At 36.3% G+C, this 19,730-nt stretch overlaps 1 protein-coding gene across 2 annotated transcripts in view; it reads left to right on the forward strand.

The window, feature by feature from the left end:
* Positions 1-19,305, forward strand: part of Fhip2a (FHF complex subunit HOOK interacting protein 2A) — a 36,870-nt gene extending 17,565 nt beyond the window's left edge. The window contains exons 6-17 of one of the 2 annotated variants that reach the window (XM_063244795.1): positions 4,981-5,274; positions 5,407-5,621; positions 6,892-7,006; positions 7,488-7,564; positions 7,660-7,852; positions 8,044-8,213; positions 8,564-8,707; positions 9,599-9,689; positions 12,186-12,329; positions 15,434-15,574; positions 15,901-16,004; positions 16,100-19,305. In XM_063244795.1, the coding sequence (XP_063100865.1) occupies positions 4,981-5,274; positions 5,407-5,621; positions 6,892-7,006; positions 7,488-7,564; positions 7,660-7,852; positions 8,044-8,213; positions 8,564-8,707; positions 9,599-9,689; positions 12,186-12,329; positions 15,434-15,574; positions 15,901-16,004; positions 16,100-16,205 (1,794 nt within the window). In that variant the 3' untranslated portion in view covers positions 16,206-19,305. The remainder of the gene's footprint in view (positions 1-4,980; positions 5,275-5,406; positions 5,622-6,891; positions 7,007-7,487; positions 7,565-7,659; positions 7,853-8,043; positions 8,214-8,563; positions 8,708-9,598; positions 9,690-12,185; positions 12,330-15,433; positions 15,575-15,900; positions 16,005-16,099) is intronic. The other variant, XM_063244796.1, reaches the window with a different exon arrangement.
* Positions 19,306-19,730: the final 425 nt, after the last annotated feature.

Genomic DNA, 19,730 nt, shown 5'->3' on the forward strand with positions numbered 1-19,730 from the left:
AAGGTTTTTATTTTATCTAGTTATCTTCAAAAGACTTACTCAGATTATCAGATATAAACCTATAAATTTGATCTAATCCTATGAATGTTACCTGTTTTGTTCCAAGAACTAATAGAATTAGTAGCACAATCATCTTAGCTATCTTAAGTGTGTATATTACAAATTTAGATCTTTTTTCTTTTCTCTTTTTTTCTGAGTATTTTTTCCCCTTTGAGCAGTTTCTTACCCTTTCACAAAATTTTTTGAATATTTGGTATCTTATTTACTCTTTCAGTCTCTTACACTGGGGAGACAATATGGTATTTGCATATGTGAGTTTGATTTATGTCACTTAAGAATATGGTCTCAAGTCATATCCATTTACCTATAAAAGCCTCAGTGTCACATACAAGCTTTTGTTTGAATTTAGGTTTTCATTTCACTGGGAAGAATTCTTAGTGGTAGGATTACCAGGTTGTAGCTTTGCATTTATTTTGGTAAGAAGCTGCTGGAGTCTTTTTCTGTAGTGACTTTGTCATCTCGCATCTCATCAGCAGTGTAGGTGAGTTCCTGTTCTGTTTTCTTACCTGGCACTGATTGCTACCAGGTTTTTTTGTTCTTCAATGTTAGCCATCCTAATAGATCAATTTGTCCTCCATTCACATGTTTTAAATAAATAATTTAGTATCTTATTATAATGCATTGTTGGGGAAGTACATTAGCAGCCCAGCTGCAGAACTCTGTAAATTCAAATTTGTAGTTAGTGGTAAAGACTGAAAATGTTCTTTTTTCATGACGCACATCATATTTTGTATCTTATTTTATAACTTTGCTTCAAAATTGTTCTCCAAAGCCTGAGGTGGCAACTGTCTCCATTTTTCTGAGTGGATAGGAGTGTTTGTATGCTTTTAATGTCCATTTTTATTGCCTCCCTAGCATTGGAATTATTTGTGGACATTTCATTTTCTCCTGTCGGTCATAAGCTCCTTGAGCTCAAGGGCTTTGTCTCAGTAATCTTTGGTCTTCCTAGCTTCTATAGTATTTCATATTTCTAAAGATTTGTTAATGAAAGTAGCATTATAGTTCTTTTGGTTTTTAATATGTTTATAAAAAATGGATCAGTTTGCCAGGCCTGGTGGCATAGGCCTATAATCCTAGTACTCTGGGAGATAAGCAGGAAGCAGGAGGATTGCAAGTTTGAGCAACTTAGTAACTTAATGACTTAGCAAGACCCTGCCTCAAAATAAAAATTGACAAGGGGCTAGGGATGTAGGTCAGTGTGGGAGCCCTGACTTCAGTCCTAGCCAGTACCACAGGAAGAAAAAAGAGGGTGGGGTGATCAGTTTGGTTAAATACTAGATTTTGAAAATTTTCTTAGATAACGTAATGTAATTTAGATGCAGAAGATTTTCCCCAAACTTAAGCCTGATGGGTTTCTTTCTCAAGGCCTCTAAACTTGCTTCAGAAGCAGAATAAATTTGCAAGCCTATCGATGTCAGTGGTGAGATACAACTTTAAACCTCACTACAAATAGCAATGTATCCGCTCTGTGCTGTGTTTTTATATTATATATCTCTCCAAAGCCGGAGGTGGCAGCTAACTCCATTTTTCTGAGTGGATAAAAATGTTCACATGCTTCTAACATCTGTCATTACAGCCTCCCTTGCTGTGTGCTTTTCAATTTTCCTGCTGTCCAATAAACAAACTTCTTGAGGACAAAGACTTTGTCTTATTAATCTTTGGGTCTGCACAGCTCCTCTGGTGTCTAGCACAAAGCATAGTAACTGCTCAATTACCTCTTACTGAATGATTAAATCTTTGGTAAAATGCAGTTTTATTGCTTTAAGTATGGATAGTAACAGAAGTACTTTATAGTTCTCATGCTTTTGTACCCTGAAATCTAACGTGTGTTCTGTTATATTAGTTACCATATGCATCTAACTCTGTGTTAAGTATACTGTATATGGCAGATCAATTACGAATAGTCTTTGCTCAGAGAATTTTATAGTCTGGTGAAGACGGTAAAGTGAATGTTCAGACACAGTGACCTAAGAGAGGGCACCATGAGAAACATGAGAAGAGGCAGTAACTGCTCTCAGGGCCCATAGCAGGAAGAGACAACTTATGTGTGAAGTCATCGGGAAGGACTTTATGGAAGAGGGCTTCTTTGAGATTTACTTGACAGGTGTTTAGAAGGAGGCATAAACAAGGGGAATGGAAGGAACAGTATGGTTTGGATATATGGATGGCACTGAGCCCAAACAGACAGGCTAGATGTTTTCAAAGGGTTTGAACTGCAAGATAGGTGTTTGTGGTAACTTGTAGACATTGCGGAGCCACTGATGATTTTTGATCAGGGACGGTGTGTGACATCATCTGTGCCTTAAGAGGTGAAATTTGGTGGCAGCATTTTGTACAGTGACTTCCTTTGGAGGAGGAGAGAAAAGTGGGGCAACCAACTTGAAGCTGATGGATTAACTAAGACAAGAACCAGGACTGTTACTAAATGGAAAGTGGTAGGTTGAGATGAGGGGTGTAGAGGTGTGCTTCCAGTGTAGAGGTGGTCTCTATGTAATATAACTCACTGCGCAGGGAGCAGAGAAAGGACTATTCAAACACTTGAAGTCTTGAACCAAATATGGAGCTGCTTAGTGGAAGGGAGTGCACTTGGAGAGCTCTTGTTTTGAAGGGAAGATGATAATTTTGGTTCTGGATGCTTTGAATCTCCCTGATACGCTAATGGAGAGAATGAGCCGGTATTTGGTAGTGTTGCAAGTCTATGATTTGGGAGGGTTGTTTAAGACATGGAAGAATTATGTGCGTAAATATGTGTGGAGCTGTGAGATCCCTCAAGGTAGAAAGGGAACAGTTTTGGTGGAACCAAAGTTAAGAATTAGGGCCACAGCTCTTCGTCACCTCGGAAAATTTTCAAAATGCAAATTTTGGGGGCTCTATCTCCAGATACTCTCATTCAGAAGATCTTGATGAGACCCAACAATCTGTTTTTTCTCTGTTTTGTACTAAATACAACCTGACAAGATGGAGATGCTAGTCTTGCACTTTGAGAAAGTTTAGGGTGTGGTTCTTCCTTTTGTTCTTGAGACTGCTCTTCCAACAATACCATTAGTGCATTAGAGGGATTAAAATGTTTTACTTTCACAAAGATGATGCTGTGCAGCTGACTGTTTATTGATTTTCATAGAGTGGTTTTCTTTTTTTTTTTAGAAGAAGAAAAAATTAACAAAACAGTTCCAAAACAAGCTAGTAAGGAGTAACAATAATTAATACATTGCGTATTGTTATAGTAGTTGTTCAGAGTACAAGATATAGGCCTGAAGTATCATCCAAACAACGTTAGCACAAATCTTCCTTTTCAGTGAGCTAGGAGACACTAACTGTATAATTATCCTAACTGTCTTGATTGTGTGTATATATGGTTTTTTCCCCTTTCTTCTTTTTCCCATTCTCCCATCACAGTTTTTTCTTTTGGACAGTTTTTTCCCTATTGCCAATATCTATTGTACATTTTAGATCTTAGTTACTTACTCATTTTCTCACACTAGTGAAATAATACGATATTTACACTGTGGATCTGATTTATTTGACTTATGAAATAAATATAACTCGGTCTCGAGTTATATCCATTTACCTATGAGAGTCTCAAGTTTATCCTTCTTTTTTGGCTGCTTGGTATCCCATTATATAAAAAAAATCACATCTTTTTTTATTAGTTCCTCAATTGATGGGCATTTGGGTTGTTTCTAAGATTTAGCTATTACAGATTATGCAACAAGGGCAAGTCAGGGGCTATCACAATCTCTGACCTGAAATTATACTGTTAAGTTACTGTGGTAAAAATCAACATGGTACTGGCAGAAAAAAACAAAAAAACTGAGGATCAGTGGAACAGAATAGAAGATGCAGATGCAACTCCAAACACCCAGCCACCTTGTCATGGACAAAGGAGCCAAACACGGTCACTGGAAGAAAGACAGCCTCTGTACCACATGGTGCTGGGTTTTTTTTTTTGTTTGTTTGTTTTTTTGTTTTATTTTTCATATACAGGCTTTGAGCCCAGTCGCTCAAGAAGAGCTGTTTTCCCCCGTAGTTTTAAAGCAGTAGAAATGATTGGTAATTAGAAGTGGAACCCTGAATTCACTCAGCCTTTTTATTGTGCGTCTGTGATGAGCAGAGCAGTGAGGCAGGCCCTTGGGAGAAGCTGGTTCATTATACGTTTCAACTCGTGTGTGTGTGTGTGTGTGTGTGTGTGTGTGTGTGTGTGTGTAATTCGATTTTTACTCTTGCGTTCAAATGGAAAGGAAGGCACTCTTCTCGTGAAACTAACAGTTTGCTTCAGTTAGGATTCTCTTTGTGTTTGGGTATGTCTGGGGATGGGCCATGCCAGCATTTCAAGCAAATCTACTTATCCTTGGACACAAATGAAAATATCCTCAGAGTAGGCTTTTGTGTTTTTATATAGCAGAAACATAGAAAAATGCTTAGAAAAAGTTCTGACGCATTAGATTTGGCCTTGTAGAAATCTTAAATCAAAGCCTAGTAACTTTTGATTTTAAAGTATTTTTGTTTATAAATTTGCCTCCCCAATGATCTTAGAAGTGTTAACATTGAGATGATACATTTACAGTAACCTAGTGATGAGAAAAAAAACCTGAATAGAAAATTTTCCCCCACTGAGATTTTATTTCTAGATGTTTCTAGAAATAGTCAAATACTGCCATAATCTCTGTACTACTGAATGCTTATGATCAGTGTGAAACGTTTTGTAGTTATTGTGTAGAGAATCATTAATTTCTTTGCAATTTTAGAAGTAGGCCTCAAACACAGTTGGTTAAATGACTGAATATTTTTATTTAATGTAACACTTGTGCTATTTCAGTTAGACATGGGAAACGTTAATTATAGAAAAATCCACTGCCAAGGACTTCTGGTACCGAGAGTAGTTCTTAACCTGAAACTTTCAAAACGTGTTCTCCTCCTCAGAACAAATTGAAGTCCTGGGCTTCTAAAGGAGCACCAAATGTAATTTCAGAAGACACACTGAAAGGTCAAGATTCCTTGTCAACTGATACAGGACAGTCTCGGCAACCAGAGAAGCCGTCTAGTGCTACTGCAGCGGAGCACACAGAGTCGGAGGATGAGCCCCCGCCCCAGACAGATGACCTGTCTACAAGCTTGGACGACCTCAGTGCTGCGTCACTGCCAGAGGCCTCAGTAGTGCGTCCAAACCAGGATTATAATTTAGTGAATTCCTTATTAAATCTTACCCGAAGCCCTGTAAGTCATCGTCTTTACTTTTTTCTCCCCTAACATAATCGCAATAGCATGCATTTGTAGTGGAAGCAATCCTTTTATATCAAATTGTCCTCAGCAGTCTGGTTCTGTCTGTATCTAACTGAAGCGTTGAAGGGGTGTGTTTCTCCCCAGGATGGCCGCATAGCCGTGAAAGCGTGTGAGGGCTTGATGCTGTTAGTGAGTTTGCCAGAGCCCGCAGCTGCGAAGTGCCTTACCCAGAGCACTTGCTTGTGCGAACTACTGACGGACAGACTCGCCTCCCTGTACAAGGCCCTACCTCAATCTGTGGACCCCTTAGACATTGAAACAGTGGAAGCCATTAACTGGGGGTGAGCATCGTTCTTTGTGGTTTCCCATAAAGGCGACTTCTTATACTTAGGTTTTAAAACACTAGAAATCTTTAATTTTGAAAAAGCACTCATAGAGATTGTTAAGTGGGAAAGAATTCTTCAGGCTTGTAGTAAATTCATCAGGCAGTGGTAACAGGCTGGTGTGGAAGCCGTCCAGCTGTTGTGTACCTGTACAGTTGAGGAACTTTTATTTGGCCCACTATACTGATAGATTTTTAAGGGCTTACATTAAAACCAGTAACTTTATCTGGTTATTTTTATTAAAAACAGAAATTGTAAAAGGAAGATCTTCTTTTTTATAAATGACTTCCACAGCCTCTGGGACAGTCTCCTGTGCCCTCTAGCTTGTGTGTGTACATGGAATTGCCACTGAGTTTTTTACTCTACCTTTCTGGGCTCCTTTACTTGATTCTCATGAGAAAATATAGCCATTAGCTATTGCAGAACACTTCATTACTAAAATAGAAAGAGCATAAATAAAAAATTATGCTACCACCCACAAACACTTAGTATTCTGATGGAATTATCTTTTAGTGCTTTTCTCCAAATATGTAGCCCTTTGTTTTTGGTTTTTGGGTGTTTTGTTTTCTTTTGTTGAGACAAGGTCTCACTATACAGTTTAGTCTGTCCCTGCACTCACTTTGTAGTCCAGGCTGGCCTCAAACTTGCAGCAGTCCTCCAGCCTCAGCCCTCCGTGCTAGGATTGCAGGCGTGTGCCTCCGTGCCCGGCTAGCCTTTTGGTTTTTCCACTTGTTTTTCCACACTGTATGCCAACATCTATCAGGAAGATGCACCTGTTTACATTACAGCTGTGCAGCGTTTTAAGGCAGGGAAAGCACCTGGCTAGTCACTTTGTCTTTCTTCGGGTCCTTTATTCCCTTTTCTTTTTTTGCATCCCAGCAGCCAAGAACCTCTCTACTTTTTCATTACAGTTACTTTGTCAAATTTATGGCAGAATTATGAGGAGCTGTTTAAATGGTTTTTCTCATTATCTTTCATCCTGTTTTAGTCTCTCTCTTCCTACTTAAGAAATAAAAATGATTTACAACTTTTATTATTAAAAGGTTTTCTCTTATCTTTGGCATCTTTTATAAATCCTTGTTTGATTGTCACTCAGCATTGCCTCTGTGAAAATATATCATACCATGTGTTCTAAATTCATTTGTGTGCCTTCATTTTTTGGTATGTACTGAGTAGGATTTATGCTTTTGAATAACTGTGGACTTGGCCTTTCTTCCGTTTTCTACAGCTTGGATTCATACAGTCATAAAGAAGATGCTTCCGCATTTCCAGGAAAACGAGCCTTAATTTCATTTCTTTCCTGGTTTGATTATTGTGATCAGCTCATCAAGGAAGCACAAAAGGTTTGAGTACTTTTGTTACTTACGGATAACTTTAAAATTTAAGTGTCTAGCAAGTGAAATTTGACTCTGTGGTTTATGTCTCCAAATATGTTTTAATTGTCTTAAGATATTATATTTAGTAAAATAAATAAGCCAAAAATCAAGCATGTACATTACAATTCTGAAACAAATGACAATTTAAATTCCTTTTATATTTCTTTAATATTGTATTATGGTGCAATACTTCATAGAGATTGACTTTACAACAATAACTTCTTTCTAGCGCTCTTTGGGAGTAAATTTCTGAAATAATTCTTTTGGTCCTGTTTCTTTTATTTGGGGGAATTAAAAAAGTAACCCAACAGCCAGCATTTAATCTAGGTTTGTGGTCAGTAAGCAAGCTTTTTTTCCACGTTTCCATATGAAGAGTGCAAACTGATTTATTGATGTTACAGATTAGTCTCTTTTCCATTAACAAAACGTTGCTAACACTGTATTTTAGACTGCTGCTGTTGCTCTTGCCAAAGCTGTTCATGAAAGGTTTTTCATTGGTGTTATGGAACCTCAGTTAATGCAAACGTGAGTAACGTCTTTCCTTAATAACAAAACAAAACAACAAAAATACTGCTATTTCTGTCACTTCTGTCCACTAATTACCTGTTTGTTGTCCTCAGTTCTGAGATGGGCATTCTGACGTCAACTGCTCTGCTTCATCGTATTGTTCGGCAAGTAACCTCTGATGTTTTGCTTCAAGAAATGGTGATGTTTATTCTTGGAGACCAGAGAGAACCAGAGACTCTTGCAGAAATTAGCAGACATCCTTTAAGACATAGGTTAATTGAACATTGTGATCACATATCTGATGAGGTAAGCTGTGTAATATTTTAGTATCGGACTTAGATTCTTTGACCTACATACTTTAATATACTTGTGATGTTTTAAAGACAGCTTTTCATTTTATGTGGCTTTATACATTAAAGGCATGACTTGCAAGATGGCAAAAAGAACAGCATGTGTGAAGATACGTTTCAGTTAGCTCGTATCAATTTTGCTTTCAGATAAGCATAATGACACTGAGGATGTTTGAACATCTTCTACAAAAACCCAATGAGCACATTCTTTACAACTTGGTCCTAAGAAATCTTGAAGAAAGAAATTATACAGAATATAAACCTTTGTGCCCAGAAGATAAAGATGTAGTAGAGAATGGATTAATAGCAGGCGCAGTGTAAGTTACTACCCACCTCTGATCTCAGCTTTTCACAGACTTGGAACATCTTCCCTTCTTTTAGTTCTTACCCTTATGCTTAAAGAAAAAAATACCTCTAACTGCTTAACAAATTTTGGAAGTAAAATTTAAATACCCTGATGCTTATATCATTCTTTTAATTTACAAGGAATTTTCTATTCATTAAACCTATTAACAAAAGTAGCATGTCCTTGATAATATAAATGGTAATTTGTCTATAAAATAAATTATGTGAGCAAAAATGTATAATATTTTCTCAGAACATAGAGAATCTTTTGGTTTAGAAAATACCATAATAATTTTTTTATACATCATTAAATTAAACTTAGAGATCTGGAAGAAGATCCCTTATTTACTGACATTTCACCAGATAATACTTTGTCAAAGAAAGAGTGGCTTAGTTCTTCACCCCCAACTACACCAGATCACCCCAAGAATGATGGGAAGACTGAAGTCCATAAAATTGTAAATAGGTGAGTTGCTATATGTATTTGACTTATATCTCTTTTACTTCTTTTTATAATACAGAAAATCTATCCTCCTCATTTGTTATAGGAGCATGTGATAAACTTGGACTTCTTCAAAGATTATGTCAGTTTTTTAATCTTGATTATGTAGCAAGTTATAGCCAGGGAGCATTAGTTGGTATCCAGAGAAAAGCTCTACTTAATAGAAAAACGGTTTTTAAGAAAATAGTGAATAAGTAAACTCTCAAGTAGGTTAGTCATTTAAAAAAAATATGTAAATGGCTTAATTTTAAGTAATTCCCAATTACAGCAATATTGAGAATTGCCAGTTTGACAATTTGAACTTATAGCATGTGTGCTAAAGCACAGTGCTGTCTCTTTTATTTTTAGTTCATGTTTTTATGGGGTTTTTTGTTGTTGTTGTTGTTCTTTAAGGTGCCTGTTCTGTGGCAGTTTTCTTTTCTTTTTTCCTTCCCTTTCAATGTTGTCACTGATATGCTTGGCTCTGTCAGGTGGCATTAAAAATTGTACATGGCTTGAAATGCAAATTGTGATACATAAAAATACCTCAAGTTCATTTACTTAAAAGGCAGTTTCCTGAGATTAACACTGGTGTGTTAATCTGGCGTGGTGCAGCAATCTTTAAAAAAAAATTCTTTCGGTTTAAAAAAATTCTTTCAGTTTAAACGGAATCAAGACTTAAACCTTAAAACACTGGAAGAGTATTTAATGAGTAAATTATAAGACTGAACATAAGGACTTATACTATAATTTTATTTTTCAAGTTTCCATTTATATTAAGGCTCAACTAAATGTAAGATATCACTACATGCGATAGATATAAAGATATTAAGAGAATTATTCTGTTATTGATTATGATGGCCTTTTTCATTTAAGTTTTCTTTGTCTGGTACCGGATGAAGCAAAATCATCCTACCACGTTGAGGGCACTGGCTATGACACCTACCTCCGAGATGCTCACAGGCAGGTAAGTGACTTGACTGATTTTTGGGAATGAAATCTACGAATGTCTGCACACAAACCTCTTGTTACACTACTTAATTATGCACAGCCATGACTGCAAAGAAATGAGTCCTCACTCTTTAAAAATACAAGACCTGAGCTCTGTTGTAGTTTGGATTTCACTGGCCAAGTCCCTCTCTCAAGGTTTCTCTGGCTGTGCATTTCTTTTTTTATTCTTAAGTTATAGCTCGCCTGATCCATTTCCCCTGCTGATGCAAAATGTGGCGTCTTGTGATCCCACCACTTACCCTTGCCCCCAGTCCACAGCCCGCTACCCTTTCTCCCTCCTCCTGCAGTACTGAGGATTGAGCTCCAGGTTGTCCCCAAGCGAGGCAAGTGCTGTGCTCTGAGCCACATCCCTGGCTCTCCTTCACCCTTCGAATGCACATAGTGCAGTGTGGTGTCCCTCGCTCCAGTTACACTTCCGCCTCCCTGGAAATATGTTCTCAGAGGGTGGCTCTTTTCTTCATCCTTGGCATTATCTCTACATCTTGTGTACCCTTTGTATTTAATCTTTATTGTTTTAAGGTTATAAAATAATCAGCCTGTTGAGGATGCAATTTATGTTCGAATTACTATATAACCTCACAAAATCTGTAGTTCCGGTTTGTATACATTTTGCAGTGTCAATACCTAGAATTTGTTTAAAAAGAACTATAATAGACTATTTCAAAATTGGAAAGTGAATTACAAAGTTGGAAAATTATAAATTTGGAAAGTTTTGACATCTGAAAAAGATATATTTTTATTTAAACCCTTTGAATTGCATCTAGCAATTCATACGTTTAGCTAGAGTAATGAGATAGCAAGTAACATTCCCATAACAGGCTAGTAAAAGAAGTAAGGTAAAAAAAACAAAAAATCTCAGTACTACCATTTGAATTTTTAAGCTACTTGTGTTCTTTTGTAAAGTTTCCCTCATTTCCATTTTTTAATTATAAATATAATTGCAATGATTGTTTCAGAAATTTTAGAAAACAGACAAAAAGGATAAAAGTTTTAAAACTATTACTTAAGAGGTCAAATTTCAAGTGTTAATTTAAAAGCAGTTTATTTGGGATGTGACTTTATATAGAAAATTATCTAAAAAATTAGATGAATTTAAAACTCACACTATCTTGATGAAGTTGGCTTGTTTTAAATGTTTTTTTAAGCTGAAGGTAATGCTTATGATGAGAATATATTGTTTTAATTTCCTGTAATTTTCAAACTATGGAGAGGTCAAAGAAATTTTGCTGTACTAAATGAGGAAATTTTGAAAAGACAAAAATATGGAAAAAAATACCCCTTTGAATTTCTCTTAAGTAAATTACATATTGAGGAAACCTTTAAAATTCATTTTATTATGAGATAGTCTTGTGCTCATAAAAATCCATTTTCCAGTGAAAAGTATTGCTCTACTGAAGCAATAGTCTTTATTATTTCTAATCTGTTGCGTACTAACACTTTTGTAAGATAAAATTGAATTACTAAGAATATGAAGGAAAAGCACACAATATCAGCCCCAATTATGTTAGTGTTAGATTCAGCAAACATAAAGTGACTCAGATTGCTATGAAAATTCTAGATCCTTTCCTTCCTTTTTGTATTCATCTCATTGATGATGGTTGCAAACAGCTTGAGGCCCAATTCTGGCCTACAGAGCATCCTTTTCGTAGCACTGTTTTATCCTCTCTTTGCGGGCCCAGGGTAGGTCCACCCTGGGAACATCAAACCTTCTCCAGTAATGAGCAGCATTTACCTGTTATATATAAAATATTAGATCATTTGAGAATTTGGTCTTAACTTTGCTTTATAAATGTGCTCTAAATCTGTTAGGAAAATAACTAAAGAATTACATTACTGTAAAGGAAGAGCCAGGCATGGTAGCACAGGCTTGTAATCCCAGCATTTGGGAGGCTGAAGCAGGAGGATTGCCACACAGCTGAAAGCCGACCTGGACTACATGGTGGGCTCAAGGACAGCCTGAACTATGTAGCAGGACTCTGCCTCAATAAGCAAACAAACACCAAAAATTAAAATGTAAAAATAAAGGACGAGCATGAGCACAGTTTAAATGGGTTTTTTTGTCTGTTTGTTTGAGACAGAGCCAGAGTCTGCTAGATTATAGGCTGTCCTTGAACTGACTTTGTAGCCCAGCCTGGCCTCAGTCTGCTGGCAATCCTTCTACCTCGGGTTCTAGGCGTGTGCCACCATGTCTGGATTCCCAAGGGCACAGTCTAATGAAATCGAAACAAGCCTTTTTCCTCCACCATCTTGTTCTAGTTCCTGCCAGTCCTGGTCTTCCCTGAGTCCCTATTGTCAGACACCTGGCCACCTCTCTCTCCTCTCCAGTAGCACTGCACACAGGAGGTGTTCTGCATTCATGTGATTCCTTGTGCCTGTTTGAGGAAATTATTTCCATTTTATCTTCATTTTGTTTTCTGGTAGTTCCTTGATGCAAATGCTTTTTTCTCCCTAGTTTCGGGACTACTGTGCTATCTGCTTAAGATGGGAATGGCCTGGATCTCCGAAAGCATTGGAAAAGTGCAACTTAGAAGCAGCTTTCTTTGAAGGTCACTTTTTGAAGGTTTTGTTTGACAGAATGGGAAGAATTCTTGATCAGGTAATACATATTAAAATTCCTTTTTTTTAATATGTTGTTCCTATTCACTGTGATATAATCTGAAGTTTTAGTTTGGATTTTCAATTAAGTATTTTCATTCTTGATTTTTCTGCTGGAGGACTTCTTCATAAGGCTTTTTGCCAACAGCTTGTTGGGTTCTGATGCATTGAAATGTTCAAAATACTCACTTAGCCTGGCAGCTATTACAGACCTGTGTGTCTTCTTATTACTGGCCCTCATTTTAGAGATGATTAGCGCTTTCTCTTATGACTAACTTGGAAAACCTTTCAATTAGTATGGTTGGTCAGTATGGATACACATAAGGTAAAACTTAAGATCCGCTCAAGAGACCTAAATGTCATTTCCAATTGAATCTTGAACATGCTGGTCTCATTAAAATTGTGAACTGGCTTTATCAGACAAAGAGCTTGTGAACAGTGTTCATTTTCATGAGGGAAAGAGGAAATCAAAAAGATTCATTTACATCAAAATTGAGTGAAAATCACCATCAACTGATACGATGCTATCAAGCACTGGGAGAAGGAATTTGGGGTGAAGGAATCTCTCTTGCCCTGTCAGTGACAGACACCCATGAGAGTGGCATCTACACTTGAAGTAGAACCCCCAACACAGTTCTTGTCTCAACGTAGAAACTGAATTAACTAATTTGGAATTAATTTGAAATTTAATTAATTTGAAATTATAGTACTTGTTCTTTTTTTTTTTTTTTTTTTAAAGCATTTTAGGTAAATCTTTATGTGAGTATAAGGAGTTGTAAAAGAAATTTGCTCCATGAGTATGCATTCTTCAGTACCCAGAAAGTCAAATAAAATATAATTTAAGAAGTACTGGGTACAGCGTAGCCTCAGTCGGAATTGTTTCCAACATCAATAAAGATTCAGGTCTTTTTTTTTTTTCCTTTTAAATAGCATGGACTGTATCTCTAATATTTGTTTTAAAGCTGACAGCTAAAGTATACAAGTCTGGCATAGTAAGTGTGGTCTGTACCTCTTGGTGTAAATATCCTGGGTGGCCAGATTCATCATTTGGTTATAGGTTTTGCTATTAGTTTGCTAGGCTTAGTTTGAATCTGCTTGAGCAAGAAATATTTAACAGTATCAAGACAATAATTTTTAGAAGTTTCAACCAAAAGCAATGAAAAAGGACCCACATTTTAAAAATAGTTTCTGAATCAAAAAAAATTCCATTCTCAATTATCATCACAATTGAGCAGTTTTCCTTAGTTTATCAAATGCCAACACAAAAGGATGCTTGAAGATAGAGTATCTTCAACTGCTTGGCACAATGTGGGATGGAGCTGATGCCTGTGCCCTCACCATCATCCTTCCTGTGTCCCTAACATGGGTGCGACAGATTTCTAGCACTGTTTCACAAATGAGGGATCCTTGATTTCAGGTATAGGATTTAGAGCCTGCAGCCTGTCAGTCATTAAAACCGTAGGTTTTGCAGCCTCTTTGGTGAGAACAAGAACATCCTGTGGTCTGATTTTAAAGACAGTGCATGAGTCCTTATGGGCCTTGGTGTGTTTGGTTTGATTTCATTTTCTTTTCTATTTTTGCTAAGGATGGTGTCTGTATTTTCATAAGGTATATTCCTAATAGAGTCATGGTAACCATCCTGGGATTAAACATTAAATATACATAGTTCATAAAGAAGATAATTTCTTCATGCCTAATTGAGAAGTTATAGCATTAAGTACTCATGGCACCACTGTGTTGTCACAATGTTAATTAAAAGAGAATTCTATACAATACAAACAGTAGTTCGTACCTGTGGTGATTTCATAAATGTAGTACAGTGCTGACATCCACAACAGAATGTAGAGACTACCAGGAAAAACAATGAAGAGGCCAAAGCTTGTCTCACTCTAACTGCAAAGAGTGTAAAGTTGGGTGAGTAACTTAGCCACTTGTCACATTTGATGAGAATTCACTTTTTTTTTTTTTTGTCTTTTTGAGACAGAGTCTCACTATGCAGTTTCAAGCTGGCCTTGAGCTCACTGTATAGTCCAGGCTGGTCTTGAATTTGCAATGATTCTCCTGCCTCAGCCCCCTGAGTATTGGGATTACAAGCATGTGCCACTACACCCAGTTTGAGAATTGACTTTTATTATGAGTTGAGTTTTGGAAAAGACTGTCTTATTGCAAATATTATCAGGAGAATATACTCTTAAATGTCCCTTTATTAGGACTACAAATCTCCTTTAATTTATTTTACTGTAAAACTATTTAGAAAAAAACCTGACTCTTTATTCTTTCAAAAAATCCAAGTTTATTAATCTCGTGGTTAATAAGAAAGAGTAAAATCGAACTTAGAGCCAGAAGTGAGATTTGTATGTAACAAAACATACGTTCATCAGAGTACCTCTGATTGTCTTCTGGCATGTGTCTAGGCATTCTCTGAATGCCAGAAATCCACTTCGGTTGGTATTCATTTTGATCACGTGTATTAAAGCGGATTAGTGGGTGAGAATGAAACATTCAGATCCCATTGTGGATGTTAAACCTAGTCTTGATCTCCTTGTCACCTGTAGGCATAAGGTGACCAGTTTTTCCTTAAATTCTTTTATTCCATTGACAAAGGTTTGTGATTTGAATTTATTTTATTATATATGTGTTTTTGATACTTGACTGCCATGGAATAATGCAAGATGAAGAATACTGTTTCCAAACCTATTTTCTTGTATTTATAAGATGAAATATCTTTTTACTTAGTATTAAGTTTAATTTGTCCTCTGTGGTTTGTAATTAATATTACTTGTAGCATATTGGTGATTTCTGATGACTTTCAACTCTTCATTAATTCAGCCATCCCACATAAACATCCTATTATATTGCATCTTTGTCTTTTGTACATGTTTCAATGTATGTCTTTTATTTTTTAAGTTTTAGGACTGTGCTGTGTGCATTTTGATTAAGATGGTGAGAGCCTGTTTAGCTGTAGATATTTTCACTGCAGAAGAACACGTGGAGAGAGTAGCTGGTGTGTTTTCCTTTCTTAGCCAAATTAAAGTGGTGAGTTAAGCATGTTGTATGTACATGATCAGTCATGCCAGCTGTCTTTCTATCCTTACCTCCACACAGCCGTACGATGTGAATCTACAGGTGACTTCAGTGTTGTCCAGATTGTCCCTTTTCCCTCATCCACACACACATGAGTACCTTTTGGATCCCTACGTGAACCTTGCCTCTGGCTGTAGATCGCTCTTCTCTGTAATCGTCAGGGTGAGTTCTGTTCTGCTCTGCTCTTTAGAACCAGTAAGCCCACCAGTTAACATCTTCATATCACTGTAGGTAGTCGGTGTCATGTAATGAAGATATTATATATCTGTATTTAAACTAATCATCCTACATTCTGAACATTATAGAATGGGAAAGGAAGAAAATTCTTTTAAATAATATATATATATAACTTTTATATTGTAAGCACTAAGTAAGTCTTTGGTCAAAGAGACTGTGGAGGAGGTTCGTTAGTGATAGAAAGGATGTTTTTTTCAATCAGAATCCTTATTCAGACAGTTTCAAGAACTGTGTTTTTATCTGTGATGCAGGTTGTTGGAGACCTTATGGTTCGGATTCAGCGTATTCAAGACTTCACACCTAAGCTTCTGTTAGTCAGGAAGCGATTGCTTGGTTTGGAACCTGAAGGGCCTGTGTAAGTCATTGTTTTTATATACTTTTATCCAAAAATGTCACCAGATTCAATGATCTGCTGAGAACTCACATTGATTTACTGTCTACTTTTCCCAGTATTGACCACATCACATTGCTAGAAGGTGTGATTGTGTTAGAAGAGTTCTGTAAGGAGCTGGCGGCAATTGCGTTTGTGAAATACCACGCTTCTTCCACACCATAAGTAGTGACTAGGGGACTTTCAACTCTCAAGTCACTTGGGGAACCGAACTGTCATGTACATGTCATCAGAGAAGACTCAGTTCCATCCAGTCAAGAGAGGATAAAAAGCCTTTTTAAATGAAGTATTATTGTAAACTGGACAGAGCCTTTTAGGCGAATACTCTTGGTAAAATGTGGCATAATGTTTTCATTGGCTTTACCGTGATGGATCTCTGTGTTGTACGTTGTGTAACCCAGGATACAGTCAAAGGAACTCCAGGAAATAGGCATTTCTAATGACTGTGAAGTGCTGAAAAATTCCTGGTGTCATGACTTTGAGGATATTTCTGTTATCTTAACATCCTTTTAGGTAGCAAGACATTTTGACATTCTCTGGATCTCAAATGCTTAGCTTGTTTTGGATTAATAAGTAGCAAAAAATTCACTAATTTTGTAACTTTTTAAGGTAAAGATTCATATCAAAGTATTTAAAACTGTAAATGAGAAAAAGCATAATTCAGGAACCATCCATGAATTGTTGATGATAGTAAATAAAAATGTGTAGACCAGTATCAACTTTCTTTAGCTTTTCTAAGAATAACAATTTAATATGATACAAAAATTCTTGTTTAATATATATTTTTAAAGAGACATTCTTTTACTCTTTTGTGCACATAGCCATGTTAGTGGTTAATTTTCATGTATGGGTCCCAGTTTACTTAAACTGGCATTTTTGAAACATTGAATTTATGTTCATCATTGGTTGTGTTTGTTAAAATAGTGTTTTTTACCTAACTAGTATGTACTCAGTTGACAACTTATTTCTTCTCTTTCCCTCTCTGAAAATTAGTTTTTTGAAATTCCGCATAATTGATTTTCTTACTGAAGCTAATGGTAGTGTCCAGGTAGGCAACAATCAGAATGCCAATGGCATCGTAATGTTTACATTTTTTTCATTTCACTTTGTTGTCTGTTGTCTTAAATGATTCTAAAGAAATGAAAGAAAACAGCCCTTTAGATGTCCTGTCTATATGTTGAAGGATGCGTGTGAAGGGGTGTACGTGCACAAGTGTCGGTGTAACACTGTAGGCTGTGGCAACGTTACATCAGGCGTTGGCTAGCGTCCTTCTGTTCTTTCTTTAAGTGATGTTTATTGTCCCAATATCGCTTTAAAGCTTTTTTTTTTAATGTTAAGCAGCAGCACTTTCCTCTTTTATCTTTCCATTTACTGATTTTGGGGGAGATCCTGTAAACATTCCATCTCGGGTCACCTTGGGCGGCTCGGCCTCAGCCCTTGTGAAAGCCATGTTATGTGGCATGTTTGCATACAGAGTCATGTTTTATGCTTCTCTGCTCATTTTGTTATAGTGTTTCTGATTGATTTTATAGTTAGCTTTTGCTATTTATTAAGAACAAAATATCAAGACTATGAATAATCTCAGCTCTAAAATGTTCATCGTTGTTAAAAAAGGACTAAATTTCTAATTTAACACAAATCTTTCTTAGTTTGGTCTAAAAAATTCATTAAGTAAAACAGTGAAACAGCAAAAACAGGAGATAGTTACTTCATGTAACTTTCTGTAATTTTGAATGATTGGAAGCATTATTCAGTTTGCTTTGTTGATCAGTTTATGGAAGAAACACTGAGGCATCTCCATTTTTAGTTATAGTTACAGTCTACTTTGATATGTATATATTTAAAATAAGGCATTAAGAGATGTTAGATATTTCTAAATGCTTTTGTAGTGCTTAATAGGAATAGTGTAACCTCTCAAACCAAATACTCTTTTATCTTTGATTTTCACAGTGGGACCTTGTAGCTAATCCATGAAACCAAGCCCAGAAAAGCTTTAACTCATATTTGTGTGTGTGTGTGTGTGTGTGTGTGTGTGTGTGTGTGTGTGTGTCTGTATATCTGTCTGTGTGTGTGTTGCTTCTGAAAATATAATTTTCCTAAGTTATTATAATGACTTTGATATAATCAGCTAAAGTTTAAGGTTTAGTTTGTTTCGCTTTTCTCTTTATCTCCTTTTTTCTTTTAGCATATTTAGTTTGGATTTAGTGCCAGCTCAAGTTCTCACACTTAGTCAAATTTGTTAATTTAGCAAAGCATTGACTATGACATCATTGGCCATATTCTTGTTGTCTGTCAGAAGCTGAATATTTCCAATACTCAGTGCTTGTAAGAAGGGTCAGAGAGGGCACCGTGTCAAGTAGAAAGTACCACCTCAGCAGCTGATTGTCATCCATAGCAGGTTCTAAACTTAATTTTAGCTTTGCTTTACATTTTTATAAATAGGTATGCACATTTTTTAAACTTACCAACAATGTAGTCTTTGGATTTATTTTTAGTAATGAGGCACATTCTTTACTTCATAGAACTCAGATTTGTCTTATCCAGTTATCATCGTAGGACTCACACTCTAATGATGTAATGTTTTCAAAATGTATCTGTGCAATATGGAAGCTGTGAGTGGTTTCACAGTTTGGGGGTTTAATTGTATATTACTATGTGTACATGTGTATATATGTATGTATATATAAGGACCAAAATCCTTAGCTTGCTTACACTATTGCTAGTGTAAAGATTGTTACACTTAATTTTACAGGGCACAAATTGCAGAATTACTTCATAAATTCATGGTAACATTTCTACAATTATTGTATTACTATATAATTACCATTGAATTATGAAGGGAGCAGGTATTGACAAAAGAAGTTACAGTGAAGTGCTGAAGCTACAAATTACACGGTCATTAAATTTGGGGGTCATACAGTAAATCAAAATGTGCATGTCACTGTGACACTTGATATGCTCAAACATGCTATATATGCATACTTCTGGGCCCTGTAAAATAGTGTTACTGTAATATCTGTTGGCCTCCTGCCTTGTTTACATTAAACAAAGGATAGTTGGTGAATTTTTCTATGAACATTGTCTGGGTCACTGACAGTGTTAGTTGCCACCGTCTGGAATTCTTGGGCTTCTAGGGAGATGCTCTTCAGATGGCGTGTTCTATACTGTCTTTAAAGGGGATTGTGATCATGTTCAACTTTTTGTGCTAACAATGCATGCAGGACTAAGAGGGATAATCAAAAATAAATAATATAATTTAAGCAAATGTGGTCTTTAGGCTTTTGTGTAATTATAGTTGGAAATATTTTATCCACTGATGAGTCTTAAAGCAATGATTCATAACTGTTTTTCAACCCTGAGGCAAAAAGAGATTTGGCCCACTGTAGTCAGTAGGTCACTATGGTCTTGATTCTAGGGAGAGAGCCACAACAAAAATCAGTATTTGGGGAAGAAGACCATGTAGCTTGAAAAATTTCCCTGGTTAAATCTCATATATCCTCCAATTTTCTCCTTTAATAGTCATTGCCCTAAAGGAAGAAATGTTGATGCAAGTCTCAGAAAAACTATTTATTCTAAGCATAGTTTCGTAGTATTTTTCCACACATATAAAAACCTATTTTTTCCTGATGTTTAAAATAATTGGATTCTAGACATCCTATTCCCTTGAGCATTTGCCCAAGTCCCTTAATT

Source organism: Cavia porcellus, unplaced genomic scaffold, assembly GCF_034190915.1.
Source record: "Cavia porcellus strain 051 isolate PalLab524CR breed Dunkin Hartley unplaced genomic scaffold, mCavPor4.1 scaffold_2, whole genome shotgun sequence".
Lineage (NCBI taxonomy): Eukaryota > Metazoa > Chordata > Mammalia > Rodentia > Caviidae > Cavia > Cavia porcellus.